We start from the raw sequence: 25,549 nt of genomic DNA, 5'->3' as shown, positions 1-25,549 counted from the left end.
TTACACTGGACGAACTCCAGAAATATTTTGTGGACTACGAAACTTCACCAGACTTTCCATCAGCATGAGGGTGAGTAGATAATGACTGAATTTTCATGTTTGGGTGAACTTATCCTTTAAGAAGCAGGCCTACGAGCATAATTCATGACATCACAACTAGTTTGGAAGTCAATCCTGGTCCAATTTGCAACTTATACAAGTGTGATGTAGAAACTTGAAGCCTCCAGCGCTGTGAGAATGGAGTTTACAGTGAAGTAGAAGACATCTTGTGTCCGGCAGGGACAAAATTTACATATTCATAGATTCTGGAATTTGAATGAGGTAGAAGGAGTAGCAGGAGGAGATTTTTATGTGGAAATTATACTTTTTTTCCCCCAGACAACAATTGTTGTTCCAGGCGGACTATCTGTATGTGTGACTTATGTCTGGAGGGGATCTCGTGTGTGTCCCGGCCTTAAAGTTCTTGATTCTGTGCATGTTTTAATAACCTAACATCGCTTGTGTTTCGTCAGCAATGTAATTGGTATTCTGATGTTATTGTAATTGCTAGAAAATCACAATGGGGGATGCTACTTGTGTGAACTGACCCTTTCCCAACACGCAATTGTTTGGTTAATGCATAAAGGTTGCTAAACATGCATTACCAGTCGTGGCCGCATATTTGCCAGGTAAGCAGGAATGCACACTCTCCAAAGGTGGACATGATTACCAGCTTACACTGACAGCCAGGTAAATACACCCATTGTCCAAATTGGCCTGGTCTGATAGTTTCTCACACAAGTAATCATGCTACACAGGCACTGATGGACAGGCTCTTTGTGAAGGTAAAATATTTCTCTTGTTCATAAAAGGCAACACAGCGGTAACAACGTTAATGGATTGCGTTGACCTACAGACTGGATGTCCACATTATTAGATGCAAATTTCTTTCCCCTAAAAGCGATAATGTGCTTCAGGGCATGTGCAGAGAAGGAGGAGAGTGGTGTGATTTTGTCTGGAGCCTGGAGCAGCTTTTTTTTTTTAAGTCGAAGCATTGCTGTTCTCTCATCCGCCAAGACAGTGATCCATTCTGCAGCATTCAGATATAATGCAAAGCAATTTTTGCACTCCGTCGACATCTATGATTTTCTTATAAACGACAAATCTCCCACTGCTGGCCGAGTTGGCGTGTGCAGATACATGTGACTACTTTTGGGAAAGATTTTTTCCTTTATCACCAACATTGCAGTAATCGCTACAGCACTACAACAATGAAAACCACTTCAGCGATAACAGCAAAGACGGCTGCAGCAAATTAAAAGATGTAAGTAAAGTGCACTTTACCGGGGCTCTGCATTCAGAGCCATAAAACCACAATGAAAACCTAGATGCCAGAAATACAATAGCTATTATTTCCCACTGGGTTTTTCTTATCTTGCTGATGTCCCCTGGTTGCCTTTCTGCTTCAATTTGTATTTCCATGACATTTTGTCGCTCACAGGAGGTCCAGTCCAGTGAAATATGATTCAGTCAGACAATCATATACTTAAAATGCTGGATACTATTTATGTTTTCAGAGCAGTTATCTTGTCAAAGGAGAGACACAAACATGTTTTGTACTTCAACGTGAATCAAAAATCTCACAATTGAACTTCTGGGAGGTCTTGTCAATCATCTGACAAGTGGTTCAAAGCTTATATAACTGCTGAACAATACCCCTGACCAAAGCAAGCTAAATATCTTCTTCTATCAAGGGCATGAGTATAGTTCAGTGTCAGAAAAGTCAGGCTTTAATACAGTAAAACAGCTGTGTAGGTTGAAATGAGTAACGTTCGTGACCATGGCTAATGAGAAAGATATAGAACCTATAGAAATGCAAACTTCATCTACAGAAAATTCAAGAAAAAGGAAAGCAGTAAAGTGTGCTGAAAAGAAAAGCGACTGTCTCCAAACCAAAGGTACAGTGAACATCGCCGTCCTGAGATGAAAAGCACTCAGAGTTAAAAAGGGACGATGAGAAGTGACTGTCTCAAAGCCAAAACTACAGCGAATATTTCAATTGCCCTCCAAAGATGAAAACAAACTCCAGGAAAGACATGATGAGGAGTGATGCTACAGATTGTTTTTCCTTCCAGATGGTAACCTCCACACTGTGCAGTGTCACAGTCAAGTCGTAACCAAAAGTACAACTTTTCTCAACACAAGAAAAGCTTAGATTAGCTTCTGTTCTGTTCATGTTTTCTTTAGTTTCTGAATGTTCCCATTTTACAAATCTGACTGGCACTGCAAATTAAAACTTGTTTGTATGATATCACATTGTTTTGCTCACATGTGGAAGAGACTGAATATATATTCTGAACATGAGAATGGGACAAAATATAAGATAAGATATTTTAAGCTTAAGACAAACAAGACCAACAACAATAGAAAACAAGACATAAACAATAGAAAACAAGATAAAAACCAGTAAAAAAAAAAAAGGTAAAAACAAAACAATAAGCCAAAGAAACAAACAAGATAAATATCAGGGGGTAGCATCCTCTATCTATCTATATATAATAAATAAAGGCACATGGATGAGGCAGGTAAGAGTGGCAGTGCAAACTGTGCAATAAAAAATGTACAATGCTACATAACTAGTTACAAACAATGCAGGAATGTTAACATAGCTTCTGCATTGTAGATATTCAGTACGGTTGATGCTTGAAACAGTTAAATGCTAGAGATTATTGGCACTGTCTACGTATGAATTACATTATTTATATAAATTACATTTTATTCTATTTTTTCTAAGGGACGGTGTATAATTTGGCTCTCTGTGTGACCTTGCCTGCGTTTTTATTAAATTTCAGTAGGCTTGGATTTTTAAAAACTCCTCCCCAGAGTCTACAGTTAAAAACTGTGTGTTTTAGAATAGACGGGGACAGCAGAGCTTTAATAAAACAATGTTTCCCTAGTCATGGGCTGTGTGGCAGTTATGGACAGATATGACAGTGCTATCTCATCTAATTCATCCACCACAAAACCAATAAGCTTTTCACCCAAATACTGAACTATTAATTTAAATCGTATTAATGTTGATTATGCAAGATGACTCCACAATCATAAAGGATTTCCATGATATCTGATATTTGATTTGGTTCACATTTCAGCACACGTGCTGCTGCAGCAGCTCATTAGTGCCTGGTTAACTGACCGGCAATCAATTGCTACCACTATTTTGTGCACGATCAACTGTCGGACAACAGAAGCAGAAAATATTCAGTTGCAAAGAACACATAAACAGCATTTCAACATTAGCCATCTTAGTGTGTTGTAGTTGGGAGTTGCTAGTGCAGTGACAAGGACTTGATCCCTCACTGGCTTTCACATCGACAGCCAGTTGTGTTCAGCATGGTGCCCGGCCAATTTTGAAAAAAACTGGGCAGCAATACCTATTGTGTAAACACAGCCAGAGAACATTAGGAGCAGGCTGATCAGAACTAAATGCTGTAGTCTGGTTTAGTCACCATAGTAACCGTATCAACCCAGCTCCCCTCCGTCTTTTGTCTTTCTTTCTCTCTCAAACAGACACACAAACCCGTCATCCAATCTTACTTCACAGGGGTTCAAGGCTCGGAAGATTTCCCAAAGCCTTCCAACACAGCTGGCTGTTCCTCTCACAACCCGAGCCACCTGAGAATAACAACTGTGGTGCAAGAGCGGGAAAACACACAAAGACTGACAGGCAAAAAGGAAATGACAGGATAGTATAATGTTACTGCTGCCTGGAACTCAAATCATCGGTATGTAAATGTAAAATTTAGAGCATAACTAACACTGAGACTTAGACTTCAAATGGGACCGCTACCTGACCCAGGTTGTTCACTCTGCCCCCACAGAATCATAGGCTCTTTTAGGCATGTTAGATGGGAAATAGAAAAGGTTCCCTTGCCTGCATTACCTCCCCATTGGGTAAGAATAGGGGTGTAGGGGTACCTGGGTTAGACATTCAAAATGTAATCAGCACCCTGTTGTATTGTCTGTAATTTGTTCAACCCATGTATCTGGCAAACCGTGTAATAGACCCGCCAGCCACCGTGTCGATGTTGCATTTGGCCTTGTCTATCCGTGAAAAACAACACGGTCTAATTCCTTGGACAAATTATCAATAACAAACACGCAACATACAGTTAGACTTTCAAAATAAAGGCACCAAAACTACCTGGTTAGGTTTAGGAAAAGATCATGATTTGGCCTAAAATAATACTTCCTTAAACTGTGCCTGATCCCTTCTTAAGTAGCTTAAGCTACGGAAAAAAATATTGATTCTACTTGAAAACATTACATATAAAGTACATTTGCCCTGTTTATTTAACAAAATTGTTTAATCCATACAAAAATATATGAGTAGAATCTCTGGACAAAGCTAGGCTTGTTGTTTCCTTGTTTCCAGCTCTTTTCAATTCCCATTGAGGAGCGAGTGTGTGCAGTGAGCGCACCGCCTCGCCAGCTGCTTCAAGTGCTTCAGGTTTAAAATCTCTCAACTTTTCAAAAAAGGTGCTTGCGACGTCACCGTCGCTCTTTTTCTTTTTCTGGGGCTCGGTGATAATGTTCACCATATTTTTGTCTGCTACAGATCATGTCATGCACCCACATCCTCCTTGCTCTGATGTGCTAATGTCAAATTAATAAACAGCAAAGGGGCAGTGTCGATCATACAGCGGTGGTTGTCAAGATATTGTTGTCATAGAGAAAAAATGCACAATTGTACAAGCGCTTCTTCCCAGCGCACCTGAGCACACCACCAGCACTTTTCTGCCCGAAAAAAAAAAAGCTATGTGGCCTTGGGTTAGACATTCAAAATCTAATCAGCAACCTGTTGTAGTGTCTGTGATTTGTTCAACTAATGTATCACTGCAAACTGTGTAACAGAGCCACCAGCCACCTTTTAAGTGTTGCATTTGTCCTGGTCTATCTGTGAAAACAACATGGTCACATTCTTTGGACAAAAATGCGACATACAGATAGAGTTTCAGAATAAAGGCACCAAAACTACATGGTTAGGTTTAGAAAAAGATCATGATTTGGCCTGAAATAATACTTCCTTAAACTCTTAAAGCCTGGTCCCTTTTTAAGCAGTTTAAGTTATGAGAAACAATTTATTCTACCTGAAAACATTACATATAATAATATTGGTGTTGCAATAAAAAATAAGTGATAAAAGGAAAAGTATGATGGGTTGGCAGTGAAAATGATGGAACGAGGAGAAGGAGACCAGACAGAGGCACATAGCAGGAGGAGACTGGGAGACATGTAGGAAGTAAAAGCTAGAGTGCAGGAGAAAAGATTCGAGGTGAAAGTGGGGGAGGACTCAGTGAGTGAAAGACACAGCAGTGTATCTTCAGCAAGTGACAGCAGGTGTGGGGAGCAGGTGTTAAATATTAAAGTGACTGCAGAGAACCTGGGCAAATGGCCCCTACTGATATGGGACATCCCAGGCTGGGAAACACACACACGCACACACGTACACACACATGCACGCATGCAAATACGCAGACGCCACAGAAGGGTAGCATCCCACCACAGTGGTACGGCACAGCAGAAAGAACATGCATGTTTAATTCACAACCTTCCATTTCAGCATGTTCGTGTTCTTATGCTTACGCACCGTGACCCCCAACCCCCACCCTCTATCCCCCACACACCGAGTGGGAAGTCAAAAGAAGAGACGAACAAGGTTGGCGGAGAATGAGTGAGCACATATGGGGGTGAGGTAAAGCCAACAGCATTTCTTATTTCCCACAGCGGTCCCTCCGTAATGGAAGTACAACATTCCAAACTAATCCTGTTCCTCTCCCGGGCTTTCACATGCCCTTTCTCCCCATCAATTTCGTGTTCCCTAAACGTGTCTCCCTTTTCACAGCACATCATCCAACTTCCCGTCGATTATGCCTGACTGTTCAGCGCTGACATGCATTGTAGAGGGATGATGAGGAGGCAGGGAGGGAGAGGGAGAGAGGGAGAATGGTTGGACCTGTTCTGACATTGATCTGTTTGTTTTCATTTAGGAAAAGAAATGGGTTTGGCAAACAAAAATGGATGATTGTTCCATTTGTTAGGGCTGATCCAATTGGGGTGGAACCTATTTTGAACATTGCCGGTTCTGGCAGAGGCACAGGGAGAAGTACAGTGTAGGCAAAAACAAACACTGGAATGCAAAAACAATATTACTGTCAGCAAGGTTTCCAGGGTTCGTCTCTGGTCAGCAGATCAATGTTTCATTTTAAAGCGCAAACAATCAACAAAGCTCAGTTTTGCACGTACGCCTTTATTTATATACTTATTTATTTTATTCGTACATTGATTTATTATCATATTCCTCACACAATTACTATATGTGAATGTGTGTGTGAGTATTTGTACATTTGCACACATAGTTCAAAGAAGGTCGTTTTTCCCCAAGACTGGTCATGCTAAACATCTGTGAAAGCTGTTTATGTGGGGGTCAACTGCAGTTTGGTCCACAGCGGGCAACGGCTGAGTGGGACTTAATTTCAGCCCAGGAGATAAATGATGGTGTGCACAAATCATGTAAAGTGGTGATACGGAGGGTTTGTATTGTGAGGCAACTGCTAAAAGATCTCCTGGGCATGACGCTTTTTCTTAGGTGTATATTAATTGCAAATATATACCGTCATTATACTTTCTTTTTGTTAATATTACAAGACCACAGATATTGGTGGTGTCAATGAAGTGGAGAAATGATTAGAAAGTGGACCCCGAAGCAAAATATTGACTAGGGCAACAGTGAGGCCGAGTCCTGTCCTGGTAATTGGAACCAAACAAGCAAAACTGCGTTTGACTTGAAGTGAACAAATTTATCCCCAACTGAAAAGCAGCAAAAAATATTCTAGTTTCTGGGAAAAGCAAAGAGTAGCTGAGCTCAGAAGTCACAGTGTGTGTAAACTCCAGGAAATCCTGAAAAATAAAAACTGTCCTTTTGAAAACACGAGCGGTCGTTGCAGCAAGTTACTAGTCTGCACAATCTTGTTTATCACAGTTTTCAGGGATGCCTGCAATGCCGGCTCCTGTTTATGTGATAGAGTGTGATGGGCTAGGCGGCCAGCTACTGATAAAAATGACAACTGGAGAAAGCCTTTATTTGAAATGTGACATAATCATGACAGTTAAGTTAGCATTTTGGCAGCTTAACACTGCTTTAACACCAACTATTTCACACTTTCACTGCCCACCTCCACGTATATCCATTATTTTAAGGCACTTGCCTGCCTGCTGAAGTTTTTTTCTATATTTTCTTGGCACCGTCTCCTTCCTTCTGTTTTTCGCTCTCCATCTAAAACATGATGTGTAGACTATGACTGCACTGAGCCTGGATAACTGAGGTAACGGGGGGATGAGCCGCTCATTTTTCACTCCTGTACTATAGACTTGATTGCACCGTTAACTGAACATGTGTGTGTGTGTGGAGACGGAGTGCAGGGCTCTGTCTGCTCAGGCTGCAGAAAGCGCAATATTGTTTGTTAGCCCACAGTAATCAGGCTGAATTGTTACCAGCCCACCGGGATTTCTTTCAATCCTCCAGATTACCACTACACCACTGACAGCAGGTATGAAAGCAACAGACGCACAGCCAAGACATATTACATGCAGCCAGATTGTTTTTTTTTTTATTGCAAAAATATGTTTGCAGGGGTTGGTCTTTTTTTTCGAACTGTTCAAAGCGTTACCATTTATATGTGTACCATATTCTGAAACCATGAGAGGAGCTCATATAGCTGAGGACACAGTCAGAAGAGGGTTAGTGTGATGAGATCACCCCACACAGTGTGCAAAACATGTGTCAACCTCGCTGAGAGTCCTCATCACCTCTGGAATAGACTTGTCACCAGGCAAGATGGGACCATGCCACAGCCCATCATTACAAATGATACTGAAACGATGTATTGATTAATGGCTTTGTCAGTCAATAGAGAAATAATTGCCTTTCTTGTTTTATTAATGAGGCTGGGTGACCAAGTTTTCTTGTGGACTGCTTATTCATGAAAAACATAGAGCCCATGCTTATTCAGTTCTGGACCACAACAGCTAAATACTTTGTTACTCCACTGGAGTATTATTTTTCTTTTTACTTTTATTTCCTACATTTTAACACAAACATCTGTAATTTCTACTCCTCTACATTTTTCAAAAGAGGCTCATTACTTTGGTTTTAATGCATTTGTGCAGAGTTAGCCATTAATTTTATTTTTTGTCATTCCAAGTCGCCTTCCCAACATCACAAGACTGATTTCAACCTAAACCAAATGTAGCAAGACGAAACCACATAAATGACAAGACAGACTGAGAGGGAGACTAGAATGGGGAGAAAAGGCGTGTTAGTGTATCTTATGTGCAGACACCCCGCAGCCATCTGCCTGGATTTTCTTATTTTCTTAATTTTTTGCTGCTCGGGACACTTATTTACTTACGTCAACTCAAAATGTTGGTATTTGACGTCCTGGGAATGAACTATCTTTCTGTAGCCTTTAAGAGCAGCTCAGATAAAACCTACTAATTCTATCTTCGAGTTTAATAGTCTTTGTATTATATTAATATGACTAGGCAGAGTTTAAGCCCACTGTGCCTCTCAGTAACAGTGTATAATGATGAATGTGCAGTATCTTAATAGATTCAGTTGACTTGCACAGAAATGGTCGGTAGAAACGTCCTTCAGAGGTAAACTTTTTACTTTTACTTGAGCAAAGAAGTTGAATCAGTGCCTCTGACTCTTGTTCTTACACAAGTATCTGATTAGAGAATGTGTGTACTCTTGCCAGTTAACAAAGCAAACACACACTCACATACCCCACAAATTGCCATTGTATGAGTATTAGTTAAACAGAAGGAAGTCCAGCCCAGAGGGGTCCACTGGGTGTAAGCCACATCTTGATAAATCCCTTAATAATGTCATGTACTGTAGGGTGCATTATCATTGTATTCATTCATAATTTTAGCCTATTTTTGCGCTGTATGCTAAACAATGCAATTAATCATGTTAGTTTGTTTTTGCAGTCCACCGTAGCTGATAATACACAGTGATAACTCCAAATCATCTCCAATCAAGGTGAGAACTTTGTGAGAATGTTTGTGTCCCTTGGACATTTCCAAAACATGTGTGGATACGAAACAGTTTCTTTATTTAATTATTAGACTGGGCAGAGTTTAAGCCCACTGTGCCTCTCACTAACAGTGTATAATGCAGCCTGTGCAGTTTTAGGCAGTTTTAAATTGTGTCTCACTGTTGCTGCTAAGAAAAATAAATGTGTTCCCTGCTGCTCATTCCCATATATTATCTGCTCTGAGCAGTTTTGTGGACAAAAAAAAAAAGAAGAAGTTGATTAATCCCAAAATAATCAACAGGTAATGAAAACAATCCTTAGTTGCAGTCCTAATCCTGACAGCAAGAAAAATCAATTATTCAAATACAATGTCCTCCCACACCTTTCCCCCACATATTTTAACTACGTCCTTCTGGCAGGTGCAGATAAATGAGGACTACCACGACCACACACAACTTCCAAGAAAAACACCAATCTACCTACAATGTTTTTTCAGCAATTTGAAGACTCTCTGAGCTTCTGTACCCGCTTGTCGGTGGGCTGCCGTTCACCTTAATATAAAGCGGCTGGGAGGACTTTTTAATTTACAGAAAAGGCCTGCAGGAGCAGTTGTGGGGGGCTGGTTAGTTACAGGCTAACACACACTCATGTTCACACCTGGTTGCTGCCACTCTTGTACTTTTGACCACTGAGCAGATCAATTAGAGCGGTCGGGGGTTAAGTACCCCGTTTAATGGCACATCAGCGGCAGCGATTGAGGGTGGGAAAAATACAATTTATGTATTTCCCCGGTCATTATACACTCAGTGGGAGGTACAAGCCAGTGACCTTCATGATGCAACCTCTCTCCCCTCACCTTCAAGACAACTCTCACTCTCTCCCTTACCTTACCTTTCTTGTCTTTCATCACACAAACACACACACACATATATACCACATCCCCCATCAACTAGTACTTCAAAAGGCAGTATGTGCTGCAGTTATTGGTTCCTGTGTTTTGGCTGCTGTGCCCTGAGAGATTTAAAAGCTAAAGAACCTGTTGTGTTTTTATCAAAGCTTCTTCAGTCTGTCTGTCAGCCGGCGAGGTCTACAGAGTCAGTACCAGAGAGAGAATTCAGCTAAGAAAGAGATGTACATCCCAAACTTTGCACGGAGCATCACACCAAAATAAAACAAAAATCCAATCTTAAAGGATATTTTCTCCTTTTTCTTTGAGGGCCTGGAAATCAATTTTTTCTGGCATCCTACTGAGCAGAAGACGTGATACATACAGCCTGGCAGTTCTTCTCCTTTTTCTCTCTTTGCATAGCCCAGTTTTAGTCCGAAAAATACGTTATTACATATTTAAACAATGCTTGATCATCTAAAATAAAAAACATGTACCAGAGAATGCTGCATGCTCTATGCAAAGACTTTTACTGACCTTATGAATACTGCACTTTTAAATGTGAACTTATGCAACCTTTAAAAAAGGGGTAATTAACATAAAATAGCTTCGGGAGATACTAGCCATCAATCCAGAGTGTTGGCAGTGTTTCTACTCTATATTTAAAGAAAACATAAGCTGACAGAGCAGCCGTGATACCACAAAGAAGCTTCGAAAACCTCATGTTGTGTCATTTTCTAATCCACAACATGCTGACTACAACATCCCCTCACAGTTTATATATGACGTAAGTGTACCATGTAACATTCTCAACACAAACAACCTGGAAACATACATTAGAAATCCATTTTAAAAGAGCTTAAAGGAAGCAAAATGTAACATTCATCAAAAGCTGTGGTTTAACTTTATTTTATATTCACACCATCTGAGGACAAAGTACCTCTAAAAATGGGAACTCAAAAAATATATTTATTTTTTTGTGGTTTATGGAGTCATTTTTTATGCTGTAGCCTCGTGGTTCGTAGCCTCTTTCAGGTGGAATTACTCTCTAAATCCCAAGTCTGTCAATGAAAGTCTGACCTAAATAACGCTAACGTGCCAGGACATCAAGTGTAGTTTACATTCTCCTAACATTTAAAGGGGACTGAGAGACGGGATTACAGCTGCCTAATCTTTAAAACACAAACAGTGGGTATCCAAAGAAGCAGGAGCATGTTTTGTGTGCGTCTGTGACTGTGCTTGTGTGTCACTCACCTTGTCAGCCATAATCATAGAGGAGCCTCCATGGACTCCCAGGACTGGAAGTTGCGTCTGAACGGAGAGGAAGTCAAGGATCTGGGCAATGGCCTCCTGATCGGTACCATCGGCAAACACGATGCCGTGGAGACGAGTGCGTGACAGGAGCTCACACACCTTGGGACACAGTGAAACAAACTCAGGTGTCAAACAAGATTCTGTGTGTGCATGATAGATAGTGTGTGTGTAATATCGGTGACATGCTCAGCATTTCTCACCTGTGTAATCACAGACTTTGGGTCAGTCTGGTTCATTCTCAATATTACCACAGAGACGTCAAGGGCATCATCGGGGCGCCGAGGTGGACGGAGCTGCTGATCGGAAAGATGGCGCGTCTGGCCCATGACCACACCCACACTGAGCCCTGGAGGCTTCTGGGACGCCACAGGCACCATCATCTGGGAGAGTAGGAGCAACATCCAGCCCACTACACCCATCATACCCTGAAAACACACACAAAACAAACAATAATGAACTAAAAGAAGAGAAGTAGCCCTTTAACTACGATACAATATACCTAAATACCTAAATATAAAAACAACTTTCCATATATTATAATGTATAGATGTATACTGTCCATATATATATATATATTGTCACATATTATTATAGTCTATGAACATAACACAAAGAGATTAATTAAGCAATTTCCCTTTACTTGTGTTGTACATTTCTGTTTAATATACACATCCTGTATGTACCGCTGATAGTCTTGCACTTGCCAAGGACAAGATAATCTCTAAAGGCCCTCCCACCAGATTTGAGAACTCAGACACAAGCAATGTTCATATTTCTCATCTAATAAAAAAAGATTTTATGGTTGCAGATCTTAAAGATATTTCTGTCCCTTCCAGGGTGTGTGGTGTAGGTGCAGTGCAGTATTTTCAAGGCAGAGGACGCGTTTGAAGGGGATTTCGTGGGTGAAATCAACCAAACTATGAGATTTGTCCAACAGGGGCACTTCAGCTGCCAATCAGATTACAGCTAGGGGCCAATATCCTCCGGATCCCTGACCCCAAAGGACCGTCTTGTGAAGAAACTGTGACAGTTTGTCTCATGAAACAAAGCAATCTCAATCCTGAATTTATGTTACAAGATTTTGTTCCCTTTAAAACTTTTGGGCTGCCGTCAGCAGCCCGTCACAGGTGCAGGTGAGACATACTGCATATTAGTTGGCTGTGGCTCAAGAGGTAGAGCAAGTCGAACAGTAATAACAGGATTGGTGGTACGGTGGGGACCGAACATTTCCTCTCATGTCCACGTGTCAAAGTGTTCTTGAGCAAGACGCTGAACCTCAAATTGCTCCTAAAGGTCAGAACAGGAAGAAGCTTGCTGCCATCTGTGTGTGAATGGGTGAAGGTTAAGCACATTGTAAAGCTCTTTGGATAAAAGGGCTTAATAAATGCAGCCATTCACCTCTTACCATGTACTCAGGGGAGTCAGGTGGTTATAAACAAGGTACAAAAAACACTGATACATTCTTCATATAAAGCTTAAATCTTATCAAAAGAAAAATCCTGGAAAAAAACAGCTTCAGGGTGTTTAAAAGGAGCTCTCCTGTCTCAGAACTTTCTAATCCCACCACATGTGTTTACCCAGCAGGCATAAGGAGGGTTGAGAACAACTAATGTGGTTCATGTCCTGAATACTACAAGTAAATGCATAATGGATAGGAAGAGAGTATTGTATTAGGTATGAGGAAAGGTAACAAGATGAAACTTAATTTGTTGCAAAAACTTTCATTTATCTAAAATACCTTCACTACTATGATGATAACATGTTCATATATTCCTTATGTCCTACAGCACCAGCAAGAATTTCAACTTCTTGCGGTCTTTATTTGTGTCGTGGATACTGATACTGGATACGGACACTAAGAGTCTTATGTATGCTGAACATGTCTTTAAAAATGCTGCGAGTGCTGTAAAACGACCCAGTGGGTTTCTCAAAAGCTGGTTTGTGTTTGTCTTTGATAAAAAAAAAAGTGGGACTCAGATATGTGACTCGAATCTAATTATTAGTGCGAGTCTCGAGTGCAAAAGCAGAGATTATGATATGATCACGATAGGCACAAACTGAGGCTGAGAGTTTACTGCCCTCTTTCTGTCCTCCACTATTCAAAAATCACTTAATTTCAGTTTCAGAGTGGGCGACCATTAGGAGACCAGGGGTAAACCTAACTTTATTTTTGCTAAACCGCTAATCGGGCTTCATGAGATGCCCCAAATTTCTCTTCCACTGTCTGCCTTTATTTGAACATTATCTATGCCTGTAGGCAATGTTCAAAGTAAAGTGCCAGCTATTAATGGATAAAATAACCCTGAAATAAATGTAATCTGATTTTACCCCAGTCATGGGGATATGAGGGAAAACATTCCAAATCGCTGAAGGCAAACAAATGTCTGAATCAATCAATAACATTCACTGAGATGAGAAATAACATTTATTTCAACTCTATATCCCAACCAGGTTCTAGTCTAATATAGAGGAATTTAGGCTCCTGTTCCTGGTTCAGCTTAGTCTGTGTTACCTTTTTCCTGTAATGTGAGCAGATCTAAGAGAAGCAGATGAGTAGAGGAAATGCAGTGTGAAACGCCTCGGGCTGAATGAGAGCTAATGAAACCATGATGGGAATGCTACGTTGCATCTCGGCCAATTTTTTACACCACCACAGTCCAGCAGAGCTGAAAAACACCCCAGGAGGAAACATCACGTCCACAAAATTAACCTACTGTCTCCACATCTCTTCATCTTCCAATCTCCTGGTTTTTCTAACTAAGCATCCACGTCTGTTAATCATCTTTATCCACTCATTTTTTCTTAATGTGATTCAAATTTTTTACTCTCTTCCTCTAATTCTGCCAATCTGTCTTTCCGGCTGGGTTAGTGTGTGTATCTGATCCATGTCATCTCACACCCGGTCTAATCAGGCCAGTTAGTCAAGTCAGTACTTTCCCAGCTTGCTCTCTCTGCCCTGGTGCCCACAGACTAGCCTGCAGCTCCAGCAGCACTTAGCATACGCCGCTAAATCACACACCACTACACTCCTGTCCCAGGGAATTAGCGTCAGCTCCAACCAATGGGACAAGATTACACTAACTTTCCCTGGAGTTAGCATCACAGCTAACATAACTAGGATCCGGAGTGTGCTGTGCCACAGCTTCCAAAATGGTCAATGTAGCTGGAAAACTTTGGGTCACTGAGTGTTCTCGCTGTCTTTCAGGATTTGCATTTGTGCTTAAAATCACATCCGCTGACTCCAGTGATTAGCTTCCAAAGGAGATGTCATGGGGGAGTAGCTGTTTCCCACTGTGTTAGCATTTATGCTAATATTTCCAAGAAACTGAAAAATGCAAGATTTTAATAATGTAACAGTATTCAGCAGCACGATTCTCTAGTATCCTCCCAACACTGGAGAAGCTGTAAAAATGTCTTTTAAAAAGGTAAGAGACTATTCAGTAGCTGATTTACTAGAATACAGTGGGCTGACAGGAGCTTTTGTTTGTGCCCATTGAAACATCTGTCCTCAAGTGTACAAATTTGCCTCTCAGCGGCAAATTAGTCTTGTCCAGAAATGTTTTTATTTTCTTAGATTTGTGAAAATGATGTCTCTGTCAAAGCTCGCAACAACACACCCGGTGTTCGAATGAGAGCAGGCGTTCAGAGGCCCTCAAGCTGCTTCAGTGACAGTGAATCAGAGGACGTCTTTGTGCACACTGTAACGCAACCCAGAGTCATTCTCCTCGGATATAAGCACATTTTTTGGTTCAACAATGTTAGCCCTAACTCCTATTAAATGAAGCTCATGTGGGTGTAATTGCTCAAATCTATCAGGCCACAATTTCATTCTTTCATTCATCGCCAATGAAGCAGCTCTACATAATGTCTCTAGATGACAACACAAATTAGCCTCCAGGTTACGTGGGCCTTGTTTCCCCAAAAGATCTTAAAGTGATACTCCGTCCAAAAACGTGTCTTTTAAATAGCTCAACGTTTGTGGGCTTGAGATGTGTCGCTGTGAACAAAACAAATATTCAGTGAGTTTTTTAATGGATTTCAACGGTGAACACAATAAAGTATCAAAACGTCCACTGAAAACTCTCAAACTTCCGCAGCACAACCTAATTTTCCACTAATCATGTTCCTGTCACTCATTTTTGCCAAGATGTGGCGAAATCCACAAATCTATTTGGATGGAGTATCACTTCAAGGCTACAATCGAAACATCTATCATACAAAGCCCCTTATGTTTGTTTCCAAAAAGTCTATTAATATCCGACCGCCACCTCTGACTAATTTGATACTGCTGTGTCCAATACTGTTGTTTTGCATGACATTTTATCTCATTTGTATTCCTATTTTATTTCATTTTCCACACTAATCATCCGCTATTTTCCCACTAATGATCTCTGTATAAAATTGAGGGGTGCAATGTGAGAGCTGAACATTAAATCATACTTTAAGATGTTTGATGTTGGTGGCACCATGACAAAACAAAGCTACAATCAACAAATTGCACTCCGTAGAGCACACACCTCGGCCAAGTCCCTTTTAATCCACTCAAGCCTAATAATTGATAGCAGACACTTAAATACGCCTGATTTTTTTTATCAAGATCCATGCATTATTCCCTGAGAAACTAACAAAAATGTTGAAAAACATCCTATCTTGCAATATTAAAGAAAGTAAGGAAAAATTCCACGATCTGTCCCTTTATCTGGATCTGCACACAAAGTTAATCGGGTCTATTCTGGGCCGAGACCCATCCTCCATCCAAGTTTCATGGAAATCTGTTCAGTAGTTTTTGTGTGATGCTGCTGACAAACCAACCAACAAACAAACAAACGGACTTCAAACATAACCTCCGTGTCGAGGTAACAAAACAATGGTCAGCAATAAACGCAACTGGAGTGCCGAGCTCATATCAGCTGAAATTAAATCGTATTTTTATACAAACTATTCAATTTATCAAAACGTGTTGTAGAAGATGCTTAGTGAAGACAAAACAAGGCATCGCTCCTAAATCTATTTCATAATAAACAAAAGAAAAAGTCAAACTTCACATTAACATTTAACCTACAAACTTATGTCCGTGGCATTACGTGAGATAACAGCTGTCTGTGCAGCAGCTGCCACCATAAAATAGTTTCATTGCACCCCTTTTTCTATCACAGTTCTACTCTCAGTTTCAATTTGGTTTGTTAATCTCCATAATACCCAGTTCCAAACTCTGATCGTCAGGGCCAGATTTATGTACATATTCGCGCGCACAATCTGCATGTTATTAGCTTCTGATTTACTAAAGCAGGAGCTAATTATCAGTAACTGGGACTGCGTTTTAGGTGCACTCTGCATATAAACAAGATCTCCAAAGATGCAGCTCAGTGGTGATATGGGGGTTCGATGGGGTGATAAATCATGAAAGAAATCAAGCCCAGAAAAAGAAATCAAATGTAGTCATGTAGAAATTATGATTCCCAATAAATGAAACTTTACATTTCCAAACCATGTGCTAAGTCCCAGATTAAACTCTAACTGAGAAAATAATTTAGGCATCTATTACTATAAAATCATCTTAATGCCAACGCAGAAGGAGTCATTAAAAGTTAAAAAACACATGTCATCGCAGCTATGTGTCAAGCGTGCAATCGGCAAAATGCATTAGCTCAGAGGATTTTGAGTTCAACTTCAGGTTAAATAACCACGAAGCCACAACTCTCCATCCCATCTTTGTTTAATGTAAAAAACGGCGGAATATTGTGCTTCTTTATTAATACTGCACTACTTTTCTTTCTAAGAAGCTGTCAGTCTAATTTCTCAATAATTCACTGCAGCTCTCCTACACATGTTTCTGCTGTCATGGTGATTTTTGCAGAATGCAGGGTTATTATTTTTCGTCTCTCCCACCACATCTTTCCCATAATACACCATTTCAAATCTGCACTTGCATCGCAGAAGCAAATCATTTTCCCCGTAAACTTACCCTTAAATATTGGGGGAGCCTTAATGTATGTACCGGGATGTGCAGTCAACCACTTTCATCAAATCTCCCCCCGTTATGTGTGTACTCCTCCTTTAAAGGCTAAATGCATTTGCATGAAGAAGAGAGGCACACTTGACTGATCGCACGCTAAGTCTCAGATGACAAGCAACTACGCTTCCAGGCCGGTGCACCTGTTTGATAAATAACATGCAAAACGCACCACAATGCACATCGAGTGAATTTCATCTTGGCTAGTGCTGTCAGTTTTGAGTTTGCTAAACAACGTCAGTTGACAGTGTTGGCAAAGTTAGCAGTGTTGTCCTAAGTAGCTAACAGCCAAGGCATAATGCCTGTTTGATGCTCAAATAAATGCATGAACTGCATGGAAATTGCTTTATATGCATCAGAGGGAAATGTAGGTTTTTCTCTCTTCATGAAATTTTACGATTGTTTGAATCGTTATCAGAAAAACTGGACCTAGTTTTGTTTTGCAGATGCATTCAGAGAATAGCCTGAGCCAGAATTCAGAGTGGAGAGTGCAATAAAAAAAGGCATAAAAGAAAGTTGATGAGGGAAAGTACACTTTCCCCTCTTGTAGTGTGGACATCATGTCTTGTTTTAGAGGGAGGCAGTTCAGTGTTATGTTTGTTGGCCACCCACCTTTATTGTTTCTTAGTTTTATTTGGCCGCATTAGTGCTGTGAGAAGTTCGCCAAGCTTGTCACATTACCCGGGCATTCTGTGCTACGTTATGTCTCAGTCGGGTAAAAAAAATTAAAACACAGTGCAGATGGTGTTGTGACGTCTTGGAGGGCATATTGGAAAATGTTTTAAAAGGTGTGGAATCTGTGGAAGAAACATTTTGCCTGCTTTCAGTGTTGTTTGTATTTTTGAAATTGGCAGCAGTTGGAGAGGCATCCTTCAGAAAATGTCTCGAAATCATTTCAACAAAGTTTACTAACATCTTGTCTGCTAATAGAAGTGCACTGTCACCATTAGGACATAATATCAGCACATAGTATGGAGTGAAACTTGTAGCAGCAAACGCACCGTGGTGAGACTGAAATACTAATGTGTGACTGATAGGAGCAGAACTAGACAGAGTCGGTAATGTCTTGGGCATGCAGGGTAAGCACATCAGGTACAGTCTGGAGCTGGTAAACAAGTAAACCATGATATCAAGCTTCATCAAGGTAAGAAGACCTACATTCAACCTCACACAATGAGGATGATACATTTAGGACTTTTAATACATTTCTAAAGAGATTGAAGCAGTTTCATTTGACACAGTCAGAAATCGAAAGTTTCAAGAAAATACATGACTGCAAGAGAGCGAAAGAAAAATGAATTTTGTTAACAGTATGTGCATGTTTACGATTTGTGACTGACTCCGAAGAGACAATGCTGAAAATGTATGGAGGTTTAGAAAGAGGTGTTGGAGAGAGGGCTGACAAGTCTAGCAGACAAGTATTGAGGGAAGGCACAGACACACATACACACTGCACATTATTGTACATGGTTATGGTTAAATTTTTAAATAATGTCTGATAACATTCATCCAATTGTCAGTCCCTTTTTAATCACTTTTAACTGATAAGGAATTATATTAAAAAAGTGACTAGAAATATTGCACTTGCAGCTGATTATTCATTTTCTATTATACTGAGCAGTTATTGCTCTGATGTTTGAATTGTTAGCCTCAGTTATAATTAACTTGTAACAACATGTATAGAGTCATTAGTCAATTTTCCTATTTTATGCCAATGGTTTTTCCTCTATTCTGCTATATCAATACACTGAGGTTAAAGGGAAACTTTAACCTCAGTGTGTTCACTTTTTGTTTATTTCAAGCAGACATTTTGCAAGACTGCAGCTGTAGTTGCTTATTTTATGTAATGTGTTGCTTTTCTAGCAGGTATCTACACAACAGCACCATCTTAGAATAGCTGCTAGTTTGGGGTAAACTCCAGCTGTCTTTTTCTTTAGCCTGTGGCCCGACGGTCTCCAACCTAACATTAGTGAAGGTGTATTTAAAGGTGCAAGATGTAAGAATTGGCCCCATGTCCAAATCATACTCAAAACAAACAAGGGGCAGCATATCACCTGATCAACTTCTAACTGCGTCTAACTTTAGCTGCTGTTCGCAAGTTAGCTCAGTTAGCCATGCAGCTAGCGGCCCGCACTGGGAGCCCATAGACCAGAGGACTGTTGATGTTTACAACAAAACTGTCATTTCTTCACATTCTGTTGATCATTTTAGTTATTTTTTTTAATGGTTAACACATTGCACCTTTAATGAAATATTGAAGCACCACACATGCATTATAGAATGCATTGAAATAACACAATGAAAAGGACAAATAAAAAGTATGTAGGCTAGTGCGTAATGCAGTTACTGTCAACAAACACTGTGATTTACTAAATGTATGCGTCTTACAGCTTCGCTTAGCAATATATTCTTTCTAGGATAAAGGCACAGTTGTGTCACTTGATGACACAACTGTGAGGTAGATGGCTTCTTATCTGTCAAGGAGGAACCAGCAGTCCCACCCTGATCCTCTGCACGTCATCCATGGAGTGCCACAAGGCAGGGTATTGGCCCCCCTATACTATTTTTTGCTTTATACTGTATTATTTACATGAATCTGCAGTTAATGTTAATAGAATAACAATCTGAATGTTGGGCAATAAGACCAAATATCTTAACTGAGACTTGGATGTCAAGATAGGTAGAGAGAGTTAATTGCAATTACTTTATTCTCAACAATAGAGTCTAGTTTGTGCTCAAGGATGGCTGTTTCCGCCAGCTGGAGACATAAGAGCTTTGTAGGCAGGATGATGAATAGGGATGTCATCTTCCTACATAGCTAGCTACCAAGCTGCATTCATTAAACTAACAACAGAAAATGGTAACAAGGGCGGTTGGGATTGATGTAGCTAAACAAGTTGTTATGAGTCAACTCTTTAATAGACGTATATGTTTGCAGACTAAAGATGACGTCGGTGGGACATCACTGCCAGTGTTGGATCTTTAATCAATTACTCATTGAACATTTTTCACAGAGAAAGTTAAAGACTTTATTACTCAGCAGTTAAAGTAATCCATTACATTACTTGTTACTTACAGTGCAGTTAAAGGTGCCTTCAAACAACTAGAAATCCACCACACCCACACAGCACATCTTTTGTATTTAACTCGAACAGAAATAGAAAACAAGACATTGTGGTTTAACAAGAAGTCAGGCCTACGAGTTGGAGAGATTTATTGATCCAGTGATTTTTTTTTTTTTTTCTTTTTCGACTATGCTGTTAAAATCTTAAAACACCTGCACAAAGCAGCACAAAACAAACTGGTTGGAGTCCCCCTCAGGCTGGAAGCTTGGAGTCATGCTGCCAGGTGTCAGTTCTTACAGCCTCACAGGCTTCCAGTGGACGACCAAGCATGTCATATTCGATTAAATTTATTTGCATGGAAGGGGTCTCAGCTGCGTCTAGAATTTTAAGACTTATGTGAAGACTCAATAGTATGCCCTCACAGAATCTGAATATCATGTTTCCTTTGCCCTACTTCTACACTCATTGATATTTGAATCATAAACTACGACACACTACTGTTTTTATGTGACTCCTTTTATCGGTGTCAATGTTCACACATCTACTTCCTGAAGCCAGATATTGATTGATTTTTTCAGACATTAGATGTCTGTCTTTATCTTAACTAAGGTTAGTGAGCTGTGTAAGCTAAAGGAACAACATAAGTCCAGGGCTTCATCCTGCTATTCCTGGAGTCTGATATGTTGTATTTTATAAATGTATAAGAAACCCTGTCAATCAACAAACCAAACAAAACATCTGATATTAAGTAAAATGACTACCTGCACTTTAGCAAACATATTTTGCAATATCATACACGAACAAGGTCGAATTTCCTATGTTTAATATTGGGGAACAACAACAGTACACTTCTCTTCGTAACTGAGAACAAAACAAAGACACACACAGCCCATAATTTTCACAACCCTTTTACATTTTCTACAACTACTAAAGGAAATGCTTTCAATTAAATGCAATCTCAAAGCTTCCCCCCTGAATAATCTTAATACAGGTGCACTTTCACATCATATACTTAAGTGTACTTTTTCTGACCTGGGAGTAGCAGGGTTTATGTTTTCCACAGATTGCACTGCATTTACTAAAGCACTGTGTGTATCATTATCCACCCACCCAGACATTGAATTGCAAAACACAAATGTTTGTTGTCTTGATTTGACAGCAGAATATGGTGGAAAGGTCTCACTTGAAATATCACATTTTTATTTGTTTAACATTGATGTGAATTCGGAGTGCCTTCCCGCTCGTCCTCGATAAAACCGCCTGTCTGCTAGACACAGTCTTTTAACAGCCCAACAGCCTTTTTCCACATCAAAATTTCAGCAATGCAGAGAAATGTGTGTACGTACATGTGTTCGGGGGACACACATTTGGCCAGTTCTATCTTTTTTCTTTTTTTTTTGAATGCTTGGGGTACGTGTGGAACCAGGGGAACAGAAAAATGTCCGCGAGACTTCTGTCATTCATATTTTATTGGTAATAAATATGAATAAACAAGGACAATGCCAAACACCAGAAAGGACATACTCCTTTATCCATTGGGGGACTGCATTGTGTGTTTTCTTAGCTGTGTGTGTGTGTATGTCTATGTCTGAGTGTCTGTGTTTGACTTTGAGTGTATTTGTGTTTTTGTGCTGCAGGATGTGAAGCAAGAGAAAGACACAACCCCTGCGGAGGAGACTAAAAGGCAAAAGGTGCGGGTGGGGCAAGAAAAGGGTAAGAAAGGGCATGAAAATAAAGTTATTATGAAGCTGTGCCAAGATGGAGAAGTGTACAGTCTTTCAGGCAGTAAAGTTCTGACCTTGGAGAGACAGAGAGTGAGGACATATTGTGAAATAACTTGATAATTTCATTAGATTTTACATTACAGCTGCACTTTGCTATTTAGGATGTGAAGGACAAAGAATTATGATGGTGTGAATGTTTCATCTAAAATAATTGCATAACCAAACAAATATGGTGGAAGCAACGAACTAAATGAAGGTAATAACTACATAACCATTTAGAGAATTCTTTGCATAAGTCTAGAGGATTTGTTCGTTTAGATGAGAAACCTTTACAGTAAACTTAAGTAAGTCAAAACTGTATGTTCAAACCAGCAACAAGAACATGGCACAGTATGATAAGCTGGGACTGGGCCATCTTTATGAATATACGATGTGATTTTTCTTGCTTTCAATTATTGAAAAGACCTGAAACATTAAAATGACACAGGACAGTTGTAGACAATCATTGGCAAGCCTTGTTAAACAATCTGATGTAATGATGGAATAAATTCTCCTTTGAATTTTTAACCAAAAATACATGACATGTGCACTGCTCTCTTAAACAATCTATTATTTATAAAAGTGAAGACATCTATTAATCTACCAAACGTCGTCTATTGCTGTTAATAGCTGTTAATAATAAAATATACTGATATGATATGACACTTTTCAAGCCGGACACATGTAGGATGACAAACAGCTAATAGCTGCAGATGAATTAAATCATGGACATTTGAGTTGGTCCTAATCTAATCTGACATCATGTATTGGAGATGGCTTGTGCGCACACAGTAGCTGTGTTTAAAATAATATGGATATATGTTGTTATATAGTAACATTTTGTAGAATTGATTGAAAACCTTACGGATAAACTCAGAGATTAATCTAGTTAATTAAATATCTGACATTTACATCACATTGATGTAAAAATCATGTAAAAATCTTTATTGCCATAAAGCAGTTCATTGATTTCCATTATTGCCCACATTAGCCTGACACAACAAGACATATTAAAGGAATAAATATCACAGGATAAACATTACGGCGACAGAAGAGTTGTCTATCAGTAGACAGTAGACATACTCATATTATCTAGAGGTATATCTACCGGTATTCACACCGCCCACTTCTACCACGCGGAGAGAGGTGAGAGTAAAACAAACTCCACAATCGGACCAGCTATCTCCCTCCCTAAATGTCTTTTCCCTTTTTATTTGGGGTTTTATCATTAGCCAGAGGATTTACAAAAATACTTCAAGCCTTTTTTTTCATGATTATATATGACCAATTTATAAACAAAATCCAGCACATGGAGGAAAAAAAACAAACAAGCACAAAAAACAAAAGAAATCATCCAGATTCAAATCCGTATCTGTAAGATTAATCGTCAAGCCATCCGAGGGAATCTTTAACTTTTTTCTTTACAGTCTCAAAGTCACACTTGGACCGGCTGAATCGCAAATTAAAGCCGCCGTAACAATATTTCCTTATCAAAGCAAGTGTTAAATAGCTCTGTATTCCAACAGTAATCACTGTTATAGAGTGTGTGGTCAGTAACCCATTATCTCCTCCCCCTGCTCATGCAGTAAAAGGGAACAGACACTTTCTGGTATCCCTGCGCACTTTAGGACAGGACAGAGAACTCGGTGAACACACAGAGAGCAGGATCCTCCTGGTCTGGTACTTACGCCGGCAATGGTGGAACAGGGAAAGCTACAAATACCAGCACTCCTAGCTGGTGACAGCTTATATAATCAAGCAGGCCATGTGATGAAAAACACTTGAAGAAGAGAAAGAGGCAAAAAAGAAAGGAGTCGTGAAAGTGTGGTGACGTAAAGAGGAGGGAGGGGATTGCTAACTGTAAAACAGACAGAAAGTTAGCTAAAATGACAACAACGCTTACAGAAGCTTTAAGAGAAAAATAAATGAATGAAATGATTTCTTCCCCATTGACCATATTCCTCAGGCAGCAATTGCTTGTACCAAACAGAGCTATGTACAGCACAAGACAACTGGGAGGAATGGTAATAGTCCAGCTATGCACAGGTGCCTAATGTAAAGTGCCTGGGGTCTGATAAAGTCCATCCTTGACTACATTTAAATTGGTAAATTTATCTCGGTGTACTCTAAAGGGGATATCTCAAATTTCTCCATCCATATAATTGATGAAGTATGTCTATCCAATCCCCAATCAAGGGAGTTTGGGGCTTTAATGAGTTACAAGTTATGGCTTCTTCTGTTTTGTAACATGCAGCCAGCAGAATTGTCATGAGGGCTCTATGAGGGAGTTTATTGGTAGACTTCCCTACAGTCTGATGGATATTCTTCCAATAAGCGTCCAGGTCAGGGCAGGACTAAATATATCAAAATGACTTGCATTGTTGGCCTGGCACTGCCTCTAACAATCGCAATCATTTGTTATAGTATTTATAGTGTGTTACTTCTGCTGAGGCGTAATGAAGTATCAACAAAAACTCATCCTACAAATCCCCTCCAAATAAGGGAATTTGTACTTTTCCACTGTATTTTGTCGACCATATGCCATCCCTCCCCAGAGGGAACTCTATCACTTTCCCTGTCCAATTTCTCCTCAATATACAGCGCTTCTGATTTTCTATTTAAAAAGACTGTTGGAAATATTTTTAGGATTGTATTCAGTTATAGGCATATATATAAATGTTCATTATTCTCTTCCTCTAGGAAGTCTTGCAGTTCAAGATTATAGTCTTGCCTCTGAAAACTCCTACTTAAGTGCCTCCTTATTTATCACAGTGGAGGAAGCTGTAACACATTTCCTTACACATGTACTAAATCTTTTGTCGCTCAAATTGGCGTGAAATATCCCGAACGAGGCACACCACCTTTATAGTTTTGATATTCTCTTTATATTACACAATTTTTCCTTCCAAATCTTCAGGGACGGGTAACTAAATGGATTTGTTCTGTCCAAGAGATGTTTGACTTGTATTTCATCAGAAACAGTTGCTTAAAGGTGTGATCAGTCATTGCCAGCTCTAGCTTTTTCCACCTAGCAGTATAGCCGAGGTTGCATCAGCATATGAGGGGCTTCTAACCTGACGCAGACAGATGGTTTGCTACACAGAACTCAAATGGTTTGTTACACAGAACCATCTGGAAAGCACCACCATAAACTGCTTGGAAAAAAGGCAAGCACTTTCGAAAAATACTTGGGGATTGGACGAACCATCTGTCTATCACAGACTAACTCCAAACGATTAGATTAACCACTTGGTGCCACTTGGTAAAACAAACTCTTACCCGAGCCTTCTTTTATGAAATATACTCTCAAGTTCTAATATAACTGCTGCTATAACCTCACGAGGCCGCCATTGGTGTTTTCAAACAAACAGTTGCTTCTCTCGCTGGTCGTCACATCTAAATCTCAGTCCTAGCTGCCAGTTGTTCCT

At 39.9% G+C, this 25,549-nt stretch overlaps 1 protein-coding gene across 1 annotated transcript in view; it reads right to left on the bottom strand.

Moving 5' to 3' along the window:
- The window catches only part of grin2ab (glutamate receptor, ionotropic, N-methyl D-aspartate 2A, b), a 106,407-nt gene that overhangs the window by 65,983 nt on the left and 14,875 nt on the right, over nucleotides 1-25,549 (bottom strand). The window contains exons 3-4 of the mRNA XM_073470264.1: nucleotides 11,481-11,705; nucleotides 11,221-11,379 (exon numbers count right to left, since the gene is read on the bottom strand). Of these exons, the coding sequence (XP_073326365.1) occupies nucleotides 11,221-11,379; nucleotides 11,481-11,705 (384 nt within the window). The remainder of the gene's footprint in view (nucleotides 1-11,220; nucleotides 11,380-11,480; nucleotides 11,706-25,549) is intronic.

The sequence above is a fragment of the Pagrus major genome, chromosome 1, assembly GCF_040436345.1.
Source record: "Pagrus major chromosome 1, Pma_NU_1.0".
Taxonomy (NCBI): Eukaryota; Metazoa; Chordata; class Actinopteri; order Spariformes; family Sparidae; genus Pagrus; species Pagrus major.
Note: the sequence above shows the minus strand (reverse complement) of the source record. Positions and strands in the feature narration are given on the sequence as shown.